Source organism: Diorhabda carinulata, chromosome 2 (assembly GCF_026250575.1).
Source record: "Diorhabda carinulata isolate Delta chromosome 2, icDioCari1.1, whole genome shotgun sequence".
Classification (NCBI taxonomy): Eukaryota; Metazoa; Arthropoda; class Insecta; order Coleoptera; family Chrysomelidae; genus Diorhabda; species Diorhabda carinulata.
Window position 1 is genome coordinate 10,086,486 of NC_079461.1, and position 23,417 is coordinate 10,109,902.

Sequence of the window (23,417 nt, forward strand, 5' to 3'; positions counted from 1 at the left end):
CAATCGCAATCTAGTTTTTATTTTATTTATTTATTTTTTTTTTCTATAAACAATAGGAGAGTTTACCTCGAAATAATATGGTAAAATTATATATTTGCTTGATTCAGGCACTCAACGAAACTTCAGTTTTCAACGAAGAACAAATGAAGAAGGCGTTCTTAGATATGGAACAACATATCATCAAACTCGAAAATGAAAGACGAGATTTAGTAATTACCCAAAGTAGCAGTAGATCAAATATAGCTCATTTGGAAGACGACTGTCAACAACTCAGGGAAAAACTGAAGTTAGCTCAGATCGACGCTAATAACCAAAGAGCGAACTATGATCAACTTAAGTAAGTAAGAGAATTTATAACAATGAGTGTATAGAAATATATTTGATTTCTTTAATTTATTATTTCTCAGACCTTTTGATATATTCTTGTTGTTGTTTGAAATATTCTTGATTTAAGGTCTCTTCTGTTTTAAAATTATTTTTTTTTAATAATTTCTGAAGATAAAAAAAATAAAATCAAAATATAAAATGTTTTTATAAGAAAAATTTATTTTTTCTTAGTGCTTACATCTTAAATATGTCGCAGTACTGGATCAATCAAATTATTTGTAATTTTATTAGAATTTATAAAATAGAGCTATCGATTTTACTTAAATTATTTGATATTTCATGGTTCGTTAACGCAGTTTTATTTTTTTAACGTATTGATGATCTTTTCATCTTTCTTCTAAATATTGAGAGGTCTGCCCTATGTATGTATGATCTATTGATTAATATAAATATGCAAATTGTCAGTGTCGATATCATATTTTGATAAAGACTTGAAGAAAAGTCAAATTTTTTCTTTCTCCCAAAAATAATTGAAAAAACTAATTTTAAAACAGAAGAGACCTAAAATCAAGAACATTAATACATATATACATTAATACATTAATATATTATATTATATCTAATTATAATAATTATATCTAATTAACGTATCTTTATTTTCAGAATACTTCATGATCAATCCAATAGAGCTTTAGCCGATACACAAACTCAATTACTTAGAGCCGAAACGGAACTGCAAGGTTTACAGTCCAAAATGAATCTTAGTCATAGAGAATCATCTCATTACGAACGAGAAATTGCGAGACTACAAGGCGATATAGAGGTTATGAAGAGTCAGTTATCAAAAATCGATAAAGAAAAGGATGAATTATTGGTATGTTAATTTCAATTGTTCGAGCAACAGATCATCATATAATTTGTTACAGAACGCTGTTGATGATAAAACGGAACAAATAGATAGATTGGAGACGCAGTTAAAAGAAAAAAGGAATCAGCTAAGCGCCATGGAACTGGAGAATAGAGATTTAAAGAGGCAAATGTGGTAAGTTTATATCTCAAAAAATATTTATCTCATTACAGTCAAATTCTTCTTTCCACAAGAAATATTCCACTTTCAGTATACAAGCAAATTGATTTATCCCAAATAACACGAACTAAAAGTATGGTATATATTTACTCGTAGCTTCTCATGCATATATTATGGTTGCATGTTTTGCCTATCGCTGGGTCGCTTCATCTTGATACATAGAATATCTCGATTTAAATATATCACATTTTGACAGTGAAATTCCTAGAAAATTGTTAACCTTGTGGATGGAGGGTGGTACAAATTGAACTGTCTCTTTCCCACACAAGTTTAATGAACGTTAAATCAGGCGACATAGTAAAATATTAAAGCCAGTTTTTTAAGGAAACTTCTTATGCGAAATATGTGAAAGCGTGACATCTTACCGACTTGTGAACATCTATATAAGGTAATGAAGTGATTTGTAAAACATCAACATAATATTCTGCTGTCATATTGCTCGATGAAAGGAATAGTCTTTCAAACCAATAATCTTGTGCACATTTCTTTCAAAATATCACGTCTCACACTTTTATGACTGTTATGACTATAAATAAATGTATCAGTTTGATAATATGTTCATAGTTAAGTTGAAGAACAATTTCCAATCTAAGATAAGGTATCGGGATCCTTCACAGTCAACAAAGGCCAGAGACAGGGTTGATGCATTTCTCTAATACTTTTCAAAAGATCGAATTCAAAAGCTTTAACGACTTCGAAGAAAAAATGCAGAGTAAAGGGAATCAAAATCGACGATGACACCTGTTTATTCTCCAATTTGCAGGTAATATGAGCAAACGACTGAGATGACTTGAAATACATGGGGCAAAAGACACACTACTTATGTACAGGAGAGAACACAATCGACATACAACTGGAAAACAACGAAATTATAACTAGATGTGAAAACTATAAATATCTAGGAGTTATTTTTGACAAAGAAGGGACATATGATACAGAAATAAAAAGTAGAATAAATTAAAGCACGAACAATAACTAAATCACTAAATGGAATCCTGTGGACTTCTTGAATATAAGTAAAAAAAAATGAGGATCTACAATACAATGATTAGAAACAGAAAAGAACAACTAAAGAAAAAAATAGAAACCGTGAAAGTAGGTGCCCTAATAAGAGTAAATAGAACGTCAAGGCTAGATCTGTTTAAAAACGACACAATAAAAGAGAAGCATAACCTGAAAGAAACGATTATAGAATATATTGACGTAAAGTAGTTGATTGGTAGTGCACATGCAGATGATGGGGGAGGAAAGATTGCCAAAAAAATAATATAGTGAATCTCGCAGAACCAGAAACAGAACGAGAGGAAGGTCATAGTTATATATTTTTTATATTATATATATATATATATATATATATATATATATATATATATATATATTATATTATATTATATTATATATTATATTATAAGAACTGCAGTGACAAGAAATAGTGGCAATTTAGTATCGAACAAAGTCGTAGGGCGTTTTGAACCCCAGGATTTGTATTCAGGTGGTGATTGCTCGTATGACATTAAGATGGGTCTTTCCAATAACAAACTTTCCTCAGCCCTCCCCTCTCCGAATTATCACCCTTAAAAGGTGGTGACTAAAATTAAGTTTTTATTTTTTTTAGAATTTCAGTAAAGCTAGACACTTGAAATCCTATTATTTTGCGTGTATTCGCAAAGGACTAACTACGAGTATTTTTTCAATATTTCTATTACATTATACAGGGGTGAAGTTAGCAATCCTCACTTTATTTAAGATGAAGTTTTATGAAATAAAATTACTTATAACTTAAAATACTTGTTTATAGCTGCAAAGAAAAAGAATTAACACCATAATTTATAATTTTTTTAATAAATTGAGTGGAAAACAGTAAAAATGTAAAATTCATTCGATTCATGATAAATGCTGGAAATAACCACCTCTAGCCAACATACATGAACTCAGTCTACGTGTCAAAATTCAATTTCAGCACCACCTTTTTAGGGTAATCTTTCGGAAATGGGTGCGTTAAGGAAATACCCATTATAATTTCATACAAGTAATCACCTTCTGAATTTTATCGCATGATTTAGAAACACCCTGTATATAAGTTAAACAACAAAAATATGATGCTCTTGGTGATATTTGGCATGTCTAAAAGAATTAACAGATTTCATACTTTCGAAACGAATAAACATCATATGGACATGAGTTCAAAGTAAAGAATAACTAATAATACAGGTACTCAATATGGCCCCTTTTTAGATGCACTGTATATGTCTATCAGATACTCAAATTTGTACCATATCTTGAATGATGGATTTGATGGCATCTCTATACGGTTCTTCAGTTCCACCAATGTTGTTGGAAAGGGAGGTGTACTATGAGTGGTACAAAATCACTATCATAATTTTCCACACTTCCGTCGACCATCTGGCTTTGGATAAAATAAAAAAAACTCAAAATATCGTTCTTTGTCATCTTTATTCAAAGCTTTCAGTAATTTAAATCTGTTTCATTTCTGTAGTGTAGTTGTCATTTTCAGAATTACTGTGCTGCTACTTCTATCTAGCGGAAACCACGTAAAAACTCCAGAGCTTTCTCTTTCTAACAGTATTTTGTTCGGTCACATTGGATTCATAGAAAGATAGTTACGATTTTTCGAAATCAGATCATTCTTTTTGAACTTTATAGTATAGTGTAGATTAATTTCTCAATTCTGGTCATTAAAATGAAAAATCTCACTTGCTGTTTTCACATATTTGTACAAGGGATTTGATTGATACAATTTTGACCATTCACCTAACCTAACACTATTTTTTACTTGTCACAATTTCATTGTCTGACGCACGTTTTGACGACCAACTCTTCGGGTAGTAGTAAAGAGTATGTTCAGTACAAAATTGATTAACTAAGTACTTGTAATACTGTTTTTCTTTTATTTGATCTAAACTGAATTAAACTTTAATAAAATACCATCCTAAGTATACATAAAACAACAAAAATAAATAAAATACTCAATTTATTCAGTTCACAAATCTTAAACATACAAAATAGTACTACAGTTATTACACATTCATGACTTGGATATCTGTTCGGTTTCCATTCAAATATTCTGCTAAAACTACAGTTGGTGACATGCACACGGTAACAGTCTCATTTCCAACTGTTCTAACTTTCCTAGCGTAACCCGGTATACATTCACAAATACCCAAACGTTCTTTGGTAACCTCTCCAATAATTTCATCTCTACCATTACGCTTAGGCACTAACCAAGAACCCCTCGAGCATGGTCCTTGCGTATACATTTTATGGCACTCTCCTTTAAATCGGATCATTCCTTTAGAACGATCACAAAGTTCACGTACTGGTTCACAGTCTTGTTTGGCACAAGCACATACACCGTTATAACTTATACCGTCCACTGAAGGTCTAGTATCGAAGTCGAAAGCAACAACACGATTAATGGAACACGGACCTCGTGATCCTATACGGTAACAGTGATTCTGGTCAGGAAAATAGAGACTACCACGTTCGCAAGGCTGGCGTATGCATGTGGTGGAATCTAGTAGAATATAACCTTTAACACATGGGCCTTGTGTGTAAAGGCGATAACAAGACGTAGAATTTTGGTAAGAGACGTATCCGGATCTACAGCTGCATGTAGCATATTTATCTCTGGGATGTGAAAGGATGTACTGTTGTCCTGGAGCACAAGGGCCTATTGTACCTAAAACAGACATTTTATTAAAGATAATTTCAAGATATTCAGTTTCTATACTAGGCTTAGTAGTGATTAACTTTGTAATGTCAAATGACTATTTTCGACTAGAAAAACGTGGGACAATAAACATTGAGAAGAAACTGGATCAATTCAGTAGATTGTGCGAAGTCATTGTTTTTGTGAAACTGTAAAGCCTCTAAAAATGATTGACAATAATTTTTCTTCGAGCTTAGGCCGTGTGCAATAGAGACTTTTGCCAAGTGCTTACGAAGAGATGGTAAAGAACCGTTGCACATATAGACTTTTTAATAGATTCGTTCTGTCCCAGTTAAACCTACCAGAAGCCGTTGTCCTTGAATAAGATAATAAGGCACCATGGCTTGAACTTTTCAATGTCACTAGGCAAACTGTAAGGCTTGCCCATGTGTTCGAATCTGGTATGTGTGAGTAATGGGCACTGACTGATAAACATGGTCAGTAGTTTCTTCCTCTTTCATGCACCAACAAGAATCCGGATCATCTGACTAGTCAATAGGATGGAGATGGTATCTCATATGACCGTGACTGGTTAAAAAATCAATCAACAGTTGTACTTCACTCCAGTTCAATCGGAGCAGTAGAGTCATAAGACTGGAAAAAGGCCTATCTATGTGTGCCTTAGCTTGTATCATGTCAGGTGTTTCCATCCCTTTCCACAGAGTATATCTTGTGAGCAGACTATTCGGAGATGTGATTCAGAGACAGGTGAATATCACCACCATGTCATTAGAAAATGATAAGATATAATGCAAGAGAATTGTGAATGAAAAGGATAAAGAAATGAGTACAACCCAAACTAGCAATGGCATGGCAATAACGTAGCACTAAAAAAAAGTTATTCATAAATTTTCTATCCTACATAAGCAATAATTGCACTGATGAAAAACCCTGCCATGAAATAAACTATTTGAGAGTTTATAATTATAAAATTTCACCTAATTCGAAACACTGTTGACTTTCTTCGTGGTAATTAGGTAAATCGTTTGAACATCCACACGTTTTGTCCGGTAAAAAGAGATGTCCTTTCTCTAAACAAGGTCCCTTGGTATAATGTTGATAACATAACTTATCTATATCCCTAGAACATAAAACTAAAATAGATTATCCGTTTTATATGAACGCTTACAATTTAGAAACCGTCTATAAAATCAAAAATATTGTTTGACATAAAATGGGATACTTGCATGGTTTGATGAAAAAATAGTTTTGGATAGTTTATATACAACTTTCATTATATTTTTTTTAAATTCTTTGATCAATATTTATAGGGAAAAAAATTTATAGGTAGTTTAAACATTTTAGCTAGGCCGCCATATTGCTTTTCGTCATAGATATAAAATAAACACTGAACATATAATACGAAGTAAATACGACAGTTATTCTCTCGGTTATTCAATTTATTTACTTCATATCTAGAGAAATATTTTATTTCTACGTAACCAATAAATAATAACTGTATTATAACAACACACACTACGTTGTCGGCAACGATAACCTCGTGATCATCAAGTAGACAACTGCTATTATTTTTTCACTTTTAATTAAATATTTTACTGTCTGGCATTATTTCATATCAAGAACTTATAAAATTGTGAAAGATCAGTTACAGTACTGTACACAGGATGATTCGCTCTCAATGTGACGGAGCCTAATAGTAAAATGACAAACGATTTATCAATTCCTTTGAACTGAAAGGCAGTAACTATTTGAAATTGCAATCTATTTCAGACAAGTCAACATAATCAAAAATTCATGTACAAATACAAATGTCACCAAATGAATAAAGTTGTAGTAGTTGATCAGCTGAGCTTCCTCTGCACATGCCTAAGTTCAAGACATATTACATCTTGCATTACTTATTTTGCTTCGTGTCGAAATGACTTACATCAGTTATGAGCTAGAGCATAATAATCATGAGCCACTATTGACATTGACACACTGGAATGGAGTGAAATGAAATAGCTGACTTGCAATATTAGGGGCGGATAAACCTTACATACAGCCTGAATACTTTTGTAGAATCGGCTACAGGACAAAAGAAAAGATGGTAGATAGGAAAAACCAATTTCTTGGACAATCTACAGGGGTTGAGGTAAGAAAAGATCCTTATAGAAAACTATAACCAAAGAAGATCTATTGAACAATCTACGGAACTCCATAACATATCACCTGTGAGCGTATGATGTAGGAAACGTTCTAAAAATAGTGGAATTAATAGATCAGTTATAAACATTGAGTATCATCAGTGCCACAGCAAGAAAATAGGACACAATAGGAAGCAGCAAGAAATGAGTTACATAAATTTATTTTCAGGCTTTAATTAACAACGTAAAAAACGTTTTAAAATGTTCTTTACTAAGAGTACTCAGTAAATAACTTTCTTTGTGTGTGAAATGGTTCCAGTTTGTAATATCAGGAAGTAACTATTAATTGAGTACTTGTGGAAAGAATTTCAATTTTTTGAACGCATAAAGAATAGAAATCTGGGCTATATAGAGAGAGGAAAATAGATATAATTAAGAATAATATTGTAAAGTAAGATGAGAGAAAAAACATGTAGAGGACATATAAAATTTCATCATTCAGTAATCTTAGAGTGGTATTACTGGTACATCAAATATCTATTAATAATAAGTAATAATTCAGTTGTGTCCCATCAAGTAAACAGTGTGTATCGGTGCTCCAAGATAATACTCGAAAATTGGGCTATCACGAGTGGGCTGGTACACAGAGTTAAAGTTAAAAAATCGCAGTTGTTTAGTAAATTAACAGTGATATACTTTTTATTTTGTTAGTGTTTCGTTGCACCTCAGCTATTCAATTGTAATTGTTTAGAACGGGCAATTTAACAACTAAATAAAACATTTTAAACGAAAAAAAAATTGAAAGAAACAATTTGTTCCAATTGGTAAGATTGATAAGGCGGATAGGAGGGAATTTCCGAACCGTTGAGGTAAATGAACTCCTTTCGATGCCAAAGTTGAATTAATTATTGAACAGTGGTCATATACGACTATACGAGTGTGAAAGAGAAGTAAGAAAAAATATCGACAAATGTACTGACAAACAAGAGAAAAAGGAGAAGAAATAATGAAGAAGAAGTGGATTTTACAAAAAAATCAGAAAGACCTTCGGGGCACCTACCAAAAAAGAAGATACAACTGATAACATGATGCTTATTACAGCAGTTAGCATTGGATGTTAATGATATTGAGAAGGAGCAAAGCTTATACGCAGAATAAATAAGAGAGCTAAGAGCGGATAATGAGAGGTTAAGGAAAGGAAATGAAATTATCCAGAAGGAAAGCGGGCAAAGAAGAATAGAACAGACAGAATTAAATAACAGGGTGGAGATACTAGAAAAAGAAAAGAGATAATGTGGTTATAACCAGTTCAAAAATATATACCAATGATAAGAAAATAAAACTAGGAGAGGAAACATGTTTGGTCCAAATGGGTAAGGCCGAAAGTGAGCGAGTAATGAAGGCGAAGAGTAAACTGAAAGAATGGAAAGAGGAAAGAATCTACATTAGCAATGAAGGTGAGGCGCGAGAAGAGGGGAAAAATAGATAAAATGTGGTTCCAGAATCTAGTAATAGATGGCAATGCTTCGAAATGGAATCGAACAAAAGGAAAACTGAATGCACATTTGCCCTAACAGTAGAACAAGCGACAGTATTAGCTAATAATGAGACTATGGCCATGGATAAATACGGGAATTGTATTAACAGTGGAGCAAAAAATATGTGGAATAGAAAAAAGTATTTATATGATAGATATGATTTATAGTAATGAAAATAACGATGTGAGGATTATTTCGACCATAATTCAATCCACAAAGAAATCTGGACCTCTCCAGATAGCCGCACAAGAAATAAAATTATGTATTAGTGGAAATAAAGCACGCAAGATTGATAACGGATGTCAGAAGTTAAAGAGGAGCAGATGCATCAAACCACATATTGATGGTGACAAAACTAAAGGAAGAAACGCTAAAAACCAAATAGACACAAAATGGCCACAACTTTAGAGAATAAGCAAACGTGGGAAGTGGTCGAAATGGAATGGGGAGAAAAAGAAGAGCAATGAAGGAAGTGACTAGGGAGGGTAACAAAGAGAACAGAAAATTAATGGTTTGATGAAGATGGTCGACAAGCATTGAGAAAAAGAAACAGGACAAGAGAATTAATGGTAAATAATCCGACTGATGAAAGAAAATGAGTTTACAGATCAAAGAAAAAACGCAAAAAATTTGCAGAAATAAGAAACGGGTAAATTTAGAAAGATATAAGAAATTTCTACCGAGATTCAAAAAGGAGCAACGGATCAGTCGTAGTTGGACAGAGATACTATCGAAATATAAACAGATGTCTAATAGGAAGTAGAAAAGGAAAATTGGATAGGTGGAGGCAATACTTTGATGAACTGCTAAATGAAGAAATAGAGGAAAACGGAGAAGGTGAGTCGCGGGAAGAGGACGAACGTTATGAAAAATAATAAAATTGCCGGAATCAATGGAAGAGAGAAGTGTTAAGAAGATAAATGGAGAAGAAGAACGAATGCAAAGATTAAAAGGTTGTATGATTAGGCAAAGATCAGCTATATGGTAAGGGCAAAAAGACTTCGTTCGTTGGGTCATATAGCCAGAATGGAAGAAAACATGTGGGTGAAGAGAGACTCAAAATACAGGATTTCTACTATTCAGCTATGAAATCATTTCATTTCAATCAATTCTACCGTTCTTCAAAGGAGAAAACAACTACTTTCTTGGCTAATGCCTCGACGAATATTGATTTATAACTCTTCTGAAGAGCGTGATGTCAATCCAACCTTTTGTCGATATTAACATCCCCAATGGCTCGCAATTGCAAGAAGAGGTTATAACTACTGACTAGTTTCGACGTCATTATGTCTCATTAGAGCAGTTTAACAACCCTCGTTCGAGCTTGAGACCTGAACTGAAGTCAACGTCAAAGAGCGTCGATATTTGGAACACATAGTTGAACATTTCCCAGCGCACACTAAGTGGCACCATCCTCACTTCCAACTGCAAACCACTGGTCAGTTAGAAATCTAACGTAGTCGCCGATAATATAGATTCCGATGGAAAATGAGGTTTGTAAAATGTATCAAAATACTCTATTTCTACTATTCACCTCTGAAATAATTCAATATTTCGAAAATGAATTCTGCCGTTCTTCAAAGGAGAAATCAACTACTTTCCTGGTTAATGCCTCAAAACGAATATTGAATTACAACTCCTCTGAGGAGTATATATACATATATATATATATATATATATATATATATATATATATATATATATATATATATATATATATATATATATATATTGCATACTAGTGAATAATATAATAGAGATAGTAAATTTGTTATTTCATTTTATTACCTGTAGTCTTGTAACTCTACATCATCACATTTACACACAGGAATTTTAGTTTTTACGTCCTCTGTTACAAGTAATCCTTTTTGACATGGTCCTCTGCTATATTTGGGATAACATTTTCCATCTTTCGGCCAATAAAGTGTATTTTCTTCGGAACATGTTTTAAGCTGTTTACATGTACCCCATTGTCGCTTTGAACTGAAATAATATTCAAGAATTTATGCTTCTAAGAAATATATAGACTAAAATTGCATTTATAGAAAAATATTGGTACTGATTGAATACAAATTGAAATTATTTTCACTTACTTTTCACTTTTATATTTTGTGTCTGGTCCGAAATAATATCCATAGTTGCAAGGACCCGAAGTGAATAACTGATAACAAGCGCCATCTGTGGCAGACTGTGCAGTTTTGGGAACACATCTACATTCAGCTGACAAATTTTTACCAGTTTTATTAAGAGATGGGGTCAGCTCCATACCATTCGGACAGGGGTAGCCAACCTAGAAGTCGAAATAAATATTAATGCATAAAAAACTGACATTCAAGAATTCTCACATGTGTAATATGTCATTTATTGAAAATCATTCGGAAGATTTAATAATATTGCATACAACCTGGAATATTTTATAACATTTTCCATCTGGTGGCCAGAATAGAAGCTGCCATCCTCTAGGGTGAGAAGCACACGGATTCAACTTTGGGTTTGCCCAAGGAGGTGCCATTACAGCACCTTTTGTGTATGGTATCCAAAAGAGGTAAAAAAATAATTCCAGTTGATATACCCATACCTGAAAACACGGATACGTTAATATTAGGTTGAGGAAAAAGTAATTTCTTCCATTTTTTCAATATTTTCAAAGTTAATTCATTGATACACATTTTATACACCAATTAATTATATGTTTGTCTTTCCCTCTTTTCTGTGGAAAAAATGATCAATTCGAACAATTCTTTCACTAAACTAACAATATAAAAAAATAAATATAATAAATATGTAAATTTTAACTTATAATATAAATTATATAAATTAAAATTAAATAAATTATATAAAAGATAATATAAAAATATAAAACTGCGACATTGTTACTCATTTGACGTTATTTTCTGAAAGAGTCTCGTAGATACCGTCATTTATTCTATCGAAGTTCAAGGTAGTTTATTTCTGAATTACATAACACTACACATATTTTATGGTAACTGCTAAACGTAGGTAGGTACTTGAAAAAAAAACCAGTACTGCTATTGAACGTTTAAGTTTATACTAAATTGCTTCACTCATTTGTTAGTAAGAGATGACGAAATAAATATATCATTCATTTTTAGTTTGTTATAGAAATAGATTTTTCAGTCATAACATTCAAATTAGAGTAAAAAGAATGGTATGGAATGGTATTTTTAGATAAATCAACTCATTGCTCCAAGTCAACAATTAACTGTGAACGTAGACTTTTTAGGTCAGCTTGTAGCAGCAGAATACCGAGAGAATAATCTACAGAACATAGAATAGGGGCTCTAATTAGTTACAAATTTTACACAAAAACTTTGGAAAAATCTCTGAGACTTACTTATATTTATATATTTCACGACAATGTTATTTAATCTTATCAATTCCTTCTATTATTTTATTACTTGAAACAACTAGTTAAAAAATTTTATCATTGTAACTCTTAAACAGCTCTCAAAGTTGCATATGTACCCCAAAGCATTGAAATTTTGAGAACTAAATTTAAACAATATAAATTTGGGAATTTGTAATGTCATCATCATAATTATTCCGAAATATTGCAGATGCTCTCGTTTCTTCACTACTCGGTGATCGATAACTAGTTATGAGCTTTGTTCGCGGGGCAAATTCCGAATCAGCTTAAAGTCCTCTGAAAATTCACTGTTAAAGTGCAGGGTCCGGATAACACTTTTGAAGCCATTACTGAGCTTACACAGTGTTTTTTTTTCACCAAGAAGCAATGATAAATTAACCCACAAAATTGTTATGAATCCATTGTTATAGAAATAACAGAAGTGGTGGTCACTTTTTTCATATTAATCGAATTGTCATGAAATTTTACACATAGTCTCTTGAAAGATAGTACATAAACTTCATATAGATTTGACAATGGCAGCGCTATCTGTGTGTCAGTCACACGACTTATTGAGTGATGTTCTAAAATAAGAAATAAAAATAACCCTAAAATTATACAATTCATTCTGATAGCTGAAAGCAATTTATTAGTTCTTGTAGTATTTTTCAATTCTACAATAGTTTGATGGGGAGGAGGATTATATTATCGCTATAAACAAGCATTTCACTTAATTTAAATAACTTATACCGATTTGTTTGGGCGATCGAAAAATGTTAAACAAAAATTCCTCATCGACAACACCGTGTTGGCGTAACTACAATGTTGACAATGTTATCTAACAATCATTAATAGTAATCGGTTTTTTAACAACTATCAAAAAGAAAGTCTTGTTCGAATTTGAATACAATTATGTCAGTTGCACGATATCCTTTTGATTTGTCCCATTATTATGCAGAAATTTATCGTTTGGGTGGTGTTTCACATTTTTTATTGAGAATAAAAAACGGTATTCTTCAATTTGTTGTATCTAGAATTAACGAGAAAGTAAAAAACGCTGTATAAATTAAACGTGATCAATGAAATTGTAGAATATTTCTCTTGTTCTCTATAGACATGCATAAAAATTTTTTTAAACACTTCCCCAAAATTGCCGGAAAGCATATTTGTATAGGTTAAGCTGGTTTCATACAAATCATTAGCTCTAAGAACACCACAAATTTTCGAGTATGTTCCATGATTACAGAGTGTACCAATTTTACGAAAAAGTTCAATAGATCATAAATAAATAAAAATTATCATTATGTTTCAATATATTCTTCCCTTATTCCCAAACACTTTTCGAAAGTCTGACTAAAACTTCTATGCCACTACAAAAATATGATGAATCTTTAGAGTTATACTGCTTCTACACCGTCTGTTTAATTTCATCATCGTTTTTAGATCTTTTATTTCTTAACTCGGCCTTTAGCTTTTCCAACAAAAAATAATAGGACGAGGTCAGATAAGGGATATATGGTGGGTGTTAAATCTCTGTGCAGCATTGTCATGAAGCAAGCACACACTTCGGCTATTTTGCCACGCCTTTTTCGATAATTTTTTGACGCAACTGCCTTAGTAACTCATAGTAATATGCCACGTTCCCGGTTATATTTGAGCTTTTCATGACCTGTTTGCTACCCGCAATTTCTTCTATTTTGACTCTCCGTCACTCAAAACAATTTCTTCCACTAATTTAATATTTTCTCATCGTCATCGTCACACGTGGGTCATCTTGTAACGATTCTCGTCACCGAAGAAATAACTTTGACCTATTTTTAATTGTTGAAAATGATGGTCACCATAAACAGCCTCCAATTTATAAATGTATAAAAACATTAGGTAAAAAATATTTTTTGAAACAAAACACCTTATTTGAAATAAACAGAAAAATAAAATTATTGGCATAAATTTTGGTACAATTGGTCTACAAGAATTATGTTGAGTTGATGATGACAAAATTGGAAAATTGTAATATTCTTCATAACTCGGTACATCATTCACTTCAGATTTAGTGAAAAAATTTGGTACGGTTGTGTCAGAGGTGTACCAATCATCATTATTGTTGCTGTCGGGCGGTAGAGGAATTGGTTCAGGGTGCTCTACAATAAGCCTTTTTCTTCGCACCCTCAGTTTAAATTTCTTGTTTGTCTGTTTAGATCTAATTTTTTAATTATATTTAATCAACCAATTGATTTGAACTTTCGCATACTTTCTCTATTTTGATGACAATATTTAATAATGTGTAAATAAATGAATTTAATTAATTTTCATATTCTATTTTGAATTTTTGCCAATGTATAATATTTCTAATCAAATTAACTTGATTTAAAGGAAAGCTAGTCAATAGGAACTATTAATTACTTTCTGGCAATTAGTTGAAAAATCCGCTTTTGAGTAAAGTTGATGGGTACTAACGTACAGTATTGAAGATTATTTAAGAATGATCTTCATATCATAGCTGCAGTATTTCGAAATTGTGACTTATGTATTTCATTCCATTGGGAATGTACATGATGTAACGAAAAATCTAGAATAATTTTTCATTATTCCAAACAATAGACTGCTCTAGTTTCTCGTACTGATTTCATCAAAACAATTATTAAAAGCGTAATGACGATCTACTTAATATTGCATTAATTGTTATATAATGTAACAATACAAAATTAGTGGAAAAAGTTTCAGGAAAATAAATTTGCTATCCTATTATGTTGAAAAAATAATTAGTTGTCATTACGTTTCACATTTTTCCCAGTAGTTCAATTATTTATATTTTAATGCTATTGATAATATTGTTCTCTCTACTAGATATATTTTATTTTATATTCTTATTAATATACCAACAAATGAAATGATTATCATCTATAATATTACTTTTTCTACTTTTAAACTTTCATTTTTCAAAACAGTATTGAACTTCCGAGAAACTGCTTCAAATCTGTACAAAGTGTTGCCTTATTTTCCAACGGAAAGTTAGTCAATTTACGTGGCAGTAGTAAGATCTCTCAGAAAAATCGAAACTTTTTATAAATATTAAAATTTCCGAAAAAGATTAAAAATATTACCAAACTTTTTTGAGGATCCAAATATTCAATTCTACTGAAAGTTATTTAACACAAGCTATCTACATTAATTTTAACTCCCGTAACGTTTACTCCCTTACATCTTACAACTTAAATAAATAAAAAATTATTTGTAAAAATTGGGCAACCTAAAAATAATTTAAACTCGTGGGATATTCGGTACCAAAATTTTATGCTGAAATAATAAGAAAAAAAATAGAATAGAATTTATTTTGGTTTAATGATTGGTGACTTAATAAATAATAAATAAGGTGACTATGACATGTAAAATATCGATAAAAAAATTCATACTACATTTGTAGATATCCAAAAATCTTTGCATTTTCTATGCGAGCGAGTTTTTTATCAGCATTATGCAATGCATTATTCGACAACTGTACAAGGTCGCGTATTTCCTTAACCATTCCTGGAGTACTTACAGTTAATGACGGCCCCAATGTTCTGCATTATCCGTTTTTATATGGCATTTTTTAAAGCAAACATGATAATATTTATGTAATTTTTCCACACTAATAATACGATCGCCGCAGCTAAAGTATTGTCTTCTGGAAAGTGGCTCTTCCGTCAAACTGCCCTCATAATTATCCATCTCTTTTGCGTCTTAATTACGAGGATGGTCCCAGAAGTACCTGGCCTGACCTAGAGATAACGCTAGTTGCTTAAAAAATACCACTGTATTAGAAAGTACAAAATGTATACAGCATCTGTTTCAAGTTTGAAGTCGTCATGTTGCTTAGTATTTGTTTGGCAGCTATCAATACCGAACGTTTTCAGTGTTTTTTATTTGAAAGATTTTAGCCCAAGCAATATAAAAGCAGAACTAGATTATAATCTGAGTGAGACTGTTCCTTTGTTATCAATAGTAAAATATTGGGTAGCAGTGTTTAAAAGCGGGAGTACGACCTGCGAAGACCAGCATCGCAGTGGTCCTCCGAATGAGATGACGACTCCACAAATTTTGAAACAAAATCCACAAAGCGATACTGGATAATTGTCGACTAAAGATGCGGATAAAGAGCAGATATAGTAGACGTTTCAAAAAGTGCGGTACATCGCATATCAAAAGAAAATTTTGACATAAGAAAGCTGTGCGCACGATGGGTGCCGCGTTTGTTCACAATAGAACAAAAACAGCGGCATGAAGATGTTTCTATCGAGTGTTTGGCAATGTTTCACAGAAATAAAGCCGAAACCAGGCAAGGTCATGGCATCGGTTTTTTTGGAAAGCGCGTAGGATAATTTTTATTGATGATTTTAAAAAAAGAAAAACTTTCATCGGCGAGTATTATGCGAACTTATTGCAACGTTTTAGGGAAGAAATGAAGCACAAACGATCGCAATTGGCTAACAACAAAGTGTTGTTTCATCAAGACAACGCACCAGCTCACACATCCGTTATTGCAACGACCAAAATTAATGAATTAAAGTTTGAATTGCTACCTCATGGCTATTTTGAGGAGCTTGACGATTCTTATTATAAAAAGAGTATCGACCTCATTGAAATTAGCTGGAAAAAGTGTATGGATCTTAAAGGAGATTACGATGAAAAATAAATATATTTTTTGTCCAAAATTTCCAAGTTTTTGTCAGGCCAAGTACTTCTGGAACCATCCTCGTATATTCTACTACTACAAATTACGTAATTTCAAGTTATTACTATTATTCCTAATTCGAATGGTATTTGGCCAATCTTGATATATTTTTTGTCAAATTGTGAAAGCTTCATCAATCATAATTCTGAATCCAATTCAATTTGTTCAAACAAAATGAAGTATATCAATTTTTTTTTCAAGCACGAATAATTTATAATTGTACTTGGTTCTTTTGATTATTACAGTTAAATGTCGTTTAATCAAATTATACATAATATAATTAAGCAATCGAATCGATCATTCAAAATTACGGATATTTAATGAATCATGAAGAAATCAAATAATCACTACGAACATAACTATTAAAAATTTACCAATCACCTCCATTATTCAAATCGCAATCCGATACGGAAGTATTGAGAATACCTACGAGGATACATAAATTACACTGGCCTACACCATTTTTGTAACAAAATTATCATAATACCGGAAAAACATTTATAAAGCCCTAATTCGTACCACTTTTGGGTGTGTTCTTTAGATCCTCATTTCTTGGTAGGTCTGTATTTATAATCAATAATATTATAATCAAAAATAGTTTATTCTCATATTCAGTTTACATTGGAGTTTGAAAGTGAATGTTTCTGTGTAGTTGAGAAAAATTTTTTATCGTCAAAAATGTCAGTTCATACGCGCCGCAGTTGTAAAATTTCTCTTACTGTATTTATGGATAATAAGAACCTACTAACTATTTTGATAAATGTATGTCAAAGACTGAGGGTTACTCCGAGGAAGAAAAGTGAAAATTGAATATCAAAATTTATAATCTGCAATAAGACCCATTTCTCACAATGCAAACTTACAACTACCGACTGCGCCTTTAGATTGACAAGATATTATTTTGGAAAATAATTAGAATAATATGAGGGTTGTTGCTTAAGTTTTGAGATATGGCAACACTGATGTGATTATGTTGAATGTGATATTTTTAACTGTTCATCTTGGTCAAAAATAGAATCGATCCAAAAATCTACATATCTCCAAAACCATAATTTTATCGAGTTAAACAAAGAGCACTTTTTTGTTAAAAAATCATTTGTGCTATCTTTAGATTGTACCCTGTAAAAGTTACGGCACCTGAACTTTAGATAGTAGTGTAGAATTATTTATTCTGTGAAACACTCTACAAGGACATATGTATCCATACTTTGAAAATTCATAATGTTAGAATTAATTTAGAATTTAAATATAAGTTCTGATTTCGCAGCTTTCAAGGTCTGTATCTCAGAGGAAACGAGGGGTCGTATGAGAAATGGTTTTTATATGTCACAGCATTATTTTCACGTCATCTATTCACTTGCGAATTTTTTGCATAAAGTTCTGGAACACTCTGTATATTAAGGGTATTTTATATGTTCTGGTAAAGTTTGATAATATTTCTTCGTTTATAAGCCATGTTTTCTGTATCATTATCCTTTCTAAAAATCTCCTACTATCTGGACGGTGATTGAAATGAATATTATAAAATCGTGTTGGAAAAAAAAGCACTCAAGTTATTTAATACGATCTATTATATCATAGAAATAATTACCTTCAGATGCTATCTACCAATCCAACGAAAAGGAACCAGGAAATATATTTTTTGATATAATATCATAACGGTTGTCGTAGTATGATGTAATTAACGTTGTTCATTGTTTGTCTGCTCATGAACGTAATTTCTATTTCATGATTATCATAGAAATAAATATTTACAAGTCTATATTAGACACAGTGGTGGATTCACCAACAAGATGAGTAGTCTGTAGCCTAGGATAGCAAATTTCGTCTAGCAATGTTCTATTTAAGATTACAAAAAAATTATTGCTTACACCGGAAAGATGAGTTTGAAGGGCAGAGAAAAATCTTTTAGAAAGTATATACTAGAGAAATGAAAAAAGACGACAAAAATTGTAGAATTCTGCCACAGAATAATCTTCGGAACTTATTAAATGTATCTGCCATTTTTAATTACGAAGGTAGCTGACTAAATAATTTTTTGGCACTGAAGGTGATAGAATTTTATACCATAGTGGGTATAGTTAAGTAAATGTTCAAAGCACCTTCACAAAGTTTTTCGTAAGTTCCAGTTTATTGTGTGAAGAAGTAGAATAATATTTGGATCTACCAACCACTTATATCTGATGGTATACTTATTTCGAATAAACCATTCTTTTCTTATATAATTATGCTTTCTGGCTTTGCAGTCCTACAGACAAAGAGAACAAGAATATCTTGTAAATCCAACCCAATAATACCCGATAACTTTGAGGTCGCACTTTCCATTGATGTTTTTCATATTTTATTAATTTCATTAACGTACACATTCATTCATAGCTCTCTTTACATTTCACTTTATGTCTTGTTAGAATTGATGATTTCTTATACAATCGACAATTTTTTTAAAAATAAATTTGTTGTTATATGAAAGTGACTGATGTAAAATTACCCAATTTTAGTAAAGTCTCTTCTAACGTTGGTGACATTTTAGACGTGATTGATCTAATCGCAAGCGTGATTTGTATTTTTAATTCATCTAAGTTGAGAGGCTTAGTGTCGTATAAAATACTTTTGTTATATTCCCACAATAAGTCTAATTGCGTCAGATTAGGAAAACGTGCTGGCCATTCCATCGATCCTTGCCTCCCTATCCACAGATTTGGAAAAATGCGGTTCACTTAATGCCGGCGCGCTGCTCCATCTTGCTTAAACTTTATTCTAATTACACCCTTGTGGGTGGATTAGGATATAAGTTCGTCATAGGGTGCACGACATTATTTTGGAGCAGTTCTAAATATTTATCTCCATTTAAGTTGCCATCAATAAAAATAGGACTTACGATGTGATTTCCTACAATTCCTGTCCAAACATTATATTTTTCAGGATATTGCGTATGTTCTCTCATCCAGTGAGGATTCCCATTAGACCAATAGCGGCAATTTTGACGATTATATATATTATATATTATATATACCATTTGCTTTTACAGTTTATAGTTGAGGTGAAGATTTTCTCAAAACTAAAGTTGTGGGATGCAACTTCCTCAAGCAGGATGTCCCAGGGTTGGTAGTGTAGTGTAATATACTATTGCTTACTTTCTCAATATCTAGAGTTAAATGAGAAATAAGTATTGAGTGAAATATAGCGAATTTGTGAAACAATGCTAAGAATTGAGAAGTTAAGTAGGACAGGTGTTCAGGTCAACCGTTATCTGTCAGAAGAGAACAAATCAAACCGATCCATCACATGCAACTAATTACTTCAAAGACGCCAAACAGAATATATTCTTGATCGCTTGGCCACTGGTGATGAAAAATGATAATCAAAAACGCAAAAGGCAGTGGCTGTTTCCAAATAAATAAGTACATACTGCAAAGTTGGGTTTATATCTGTGTGTTTGTTGGAGTATACATGTAATTCTTCATTGTAAAGTACTGAAACCTGGACAAACTGTAGATGCAGCTCTTTGTTGTAAATAATAGGATCGAGTAAACCAAAATTTAATCAAAAAGTATCCAGCGATTGTCAACAGAGAAAGTGAACTTTGCAACATATACCAATTTATTCCGATCGCTACATTTTCTTAATGGCAAAAAATTTGAAAATTTGAATGATGTCCAGAATGCTATCTCGAGATTTTACTCAAAACCAATTATTTTTTATCGATCTGGCATTTCAAATTCACTAAATTTTTTTTTCTTTTGAATTTCATTTAAAGCAGTGACATTGATTGCCCATCCCTTTTTGTATTTGTGATTGTCTTAAGATACTAGGTATAAGTGCAAAAAACCGAAAATTTGTAAATAAACAAACAAAATCGTGGAATATTTTCAACGCCTAGCAAGCATTACTTCAAAAATACTAAATTTAATATAAGTTGTTTCATTTTTTGCTAGTATATTATTTTTTGTTGCAGTGCATAGTGATGTAAACAAATACAATAGTTTTTAATTATATATATATATATAAATATATATATATTCTGGTTTTTTTATAAGTTAACAAAGTCAACAAAAATATATCTTCGTGCAATAAACATCATTCTATGATTAATATAAGAAAATAAAAAATCATTTACCCATTTCATAAAAAAATCTCGCATCTTTTCCTTTTCTTAACAATCCAAATTGGAACGAGAACAAAGTCACATTATCCGCCAGTATCAGACATCATCAACACACTAATAAACAAATCCGCAGCTTGACGCGATTATACAATATTCTTTTCAAGGTTTTTCAGTTGCTCTCACTAGGAAATGCCCGCCGTTTTTTGCCAATAAGCGTCTTTCAATGCCGTAATATGTTGCAAGCCGGTACTTATTATACAAAGGCGAAAAAAGTACAATTTTTAACTACTTATTATTATTTATTTTCAATTAAATGTAACACTTAACGTAGTTATTCGGTAACGATGTCCATTGTCTTTACGTAATACCTACCGGTAAACGAAATTCATAGCGACAACTGAATCCCGCGAACTCGACGACGAAGTTTGGTTTGTGTGCGATATTCGAAATATGTATATGTGACGCGTAAAGACTTGGAAGGCTTGGAGGAAGTGTATGCCGAGGAGAAGGTGTCGCTAATAGTGAAGATTTCTGTTTTGATTTTATTGTATTCCTTCAATATTTTCTAGGCTGAGGATGCTTTTTGATGCTTTTCCACGTGTGCTCTAGTTATTGAATTTGTTAACAGGTATCTTAAAGCAGAAGTATGTTAAGTAATAAATCATAATCATGCAGATTATGAAACCTCAAATTTAGATATGAAAAAACAAACACTTATAAAAAATTTATTTTAATAACTTGAAAAGAAATATATCAGGATTAGTCCAGGAGCCATCGCCTGTTTTTTACAGTCATTATTAAAGGGATGAATATTTATGATCGGTGAATTTTTTTATATCATAATATAAATAGCAGTAACTATACTGCGTACATCTGAATTCGATGGTCCATGTATTGCGCTCGACGGCGGGTTAAAAATATTGTGACTTTATAGTCGAAAGTCTGACATTGTCATACTCAGAACACTTAACACACAATTACAAATGAGTTATTTGCGCCCGACTTAGTAAACTGGCTAAATTTCTTGAAATTCTTTCACGTTTTACGCCTACATATTATGTCTACATAGGTCACGAATTAAACTTTATCTCGTATACATTGAGGCTGTAAATGGATAATCTTATTTTCTCAGTAATTATAAATGCAATTGAATAATCTCGTGAGGTCAATTTTTATACGCTGCATGTCTTATTACGGGTCACTCCAAATTTTCGTCATTTTAGCCATTTTTACTTTTTACATTTTTATAAGAATTAATTAGTGTGTAATACATCACTCAATAAGACATGTGACTAACTAAGGGAATCCCTAATGCCAAAAATCGATTTTATTCATCAATGTAATCTCCTTCAAGACCAATATAATCATTCTAACGCTTTTCTAACTTCTCGATGCAGTGCTTGTAGAAAGATTTGTGTTTTGTCTGAAAATAACAAATAGCCAGTAGTCACTGGCGGCCAGATTATACGGTGGATGAGGAAACAATTCGTGTAATTCATTCAATTTAACCATCGTTGCCATCGACTTGTGAAACGGTTCATTGTCTTGGTGAAACTTTGGTTTTTTCTTCGATATATGAGGCTGTTTTTCTTAATTTTTGCATGAAGATGATCCAACAACTCTATGTAGAATTCACTATTGATTATCTTTCCTTTTTGGAGGTATTCGATGAACAATATTCCATCGGCACCCAAAATACTGAAGACCTAATCTTCTCATCTGACTTTTGTACCTTTGGACGCTTAGGACGTGGTTCACCGGCTGCAGTCCACTCAGATTATGATCGTTTTCATTCCGGAGTGTTATGATAGATCCATGTTCCATCCATTGTAACATACTGATGGAAAAAATCTGATTTATTATGTGTAAACATGTGTGTAAACTGTGTTTTGTGTTTGATCGACTGTGAGTAACCGCGGCATCCACTTTCTTTCTCGTGGTCAAATGTTCATGCATAATTGTAAAAGATAGTTATCTCACGTAGTTCCAATTTACGTTTAGATTTAACCAATTTGTGGACTTTCTTGAGGTTTTCTGGAGTAACCACCTCAATTGGACTACCAGAATGTTCAACATCATCGATGTCTATACAACCACGTTTAAATTCATCAAACCAATAACAAATGGTTCTTTTCGATGTGGCGGAGTCTGGATAACACTTTTGAAGCCATTGCTGAGCTTGTACAGATTTTTTTTCATCAAGAAGCAATGATAAATTAACACACGAAATTGTTCTGAATCCATTGTTGGCAAATAAGAAAAGTAGCTTCATTTAAATGGTTGTCACTTTTTACTGACTAAGGGAAATGTCATGAACTTTTATACATGGTCTTTTCAAAGTTGGTACTTCATAAACGTCATATGGATTTGACAATGGCAGCGCCATCTGTTTGTCAGTCACATGGCTTATTGAGTGATGTGAGCCATATTGGCCTTGTTAAAAATTCTCGAAACTAAGCAAG

General features: G+C 32.1%; 2 protein-coding genes across 7 annotated transcripts in view; one reads left to right on the forward strand and one right to left on the reverse strand.

The window, feature by feature from the left end:
* The window catches only part of LOC130903865 (centrosomal protein of 135 kDa), a 72,910-nt gene that overhangs the window by 20,844 nt on the left and 28,649 nt on the right, over positions 1-23,417 (forward strand). For all 5 annotated transcript variants that reach the window (XM_057816217.1, XM_057816222.1, XM_057816219.1 and 2 more), the window contains exons 13-15: positions 108-337; positions 991-1,201; positions 1,254-1,369. In XM_057816217.1, the coding sequence (XP_057672200.1) occupies positions 108-337; positions 991-1,201; positions 1,254-1,369 (557 nt within the window). The remainder of the gene's footprint in view (positions 1-107; positions 338-990; positions 1,202-1,253; positions 1,370-23,417) is intronic.
* LOC130903866 (uncharacterized) lies at positions 4,390-21,583 on the reverse strand. 2 transcript variants are annotated; one of them, XM_057816223.1, is made up of 6 exons: positions 20,968-21,583; positions 11,174-11,347; positions 10,863-11,059; positions 10,558-10,752; positions 6,083-6,225; positions 4,390-5,114 (listed from the first exon to the last, which is right to left on the reverse strand). In XM_057816223.1, exons 1-6 carry the CDS (start codon positions 20,989-20,991, stop codon positions 4,453-4,455), a joined length of 1,395 nt encoding a protein of 464 aa, XP_057672206.1. In that variant the 5' UTR covers positions 20,992-21,583; the 3' UTR covers positions 4,390-4,452. The 2 variants fall into 2 exon arrangements, with proteins under 2 accessions (XP_057672206.1, XP_057672207.1); XM_057816224.1 differs by lacking the exon at positions 20,968-21,583 and adding an exon at positions 12,125-12,195.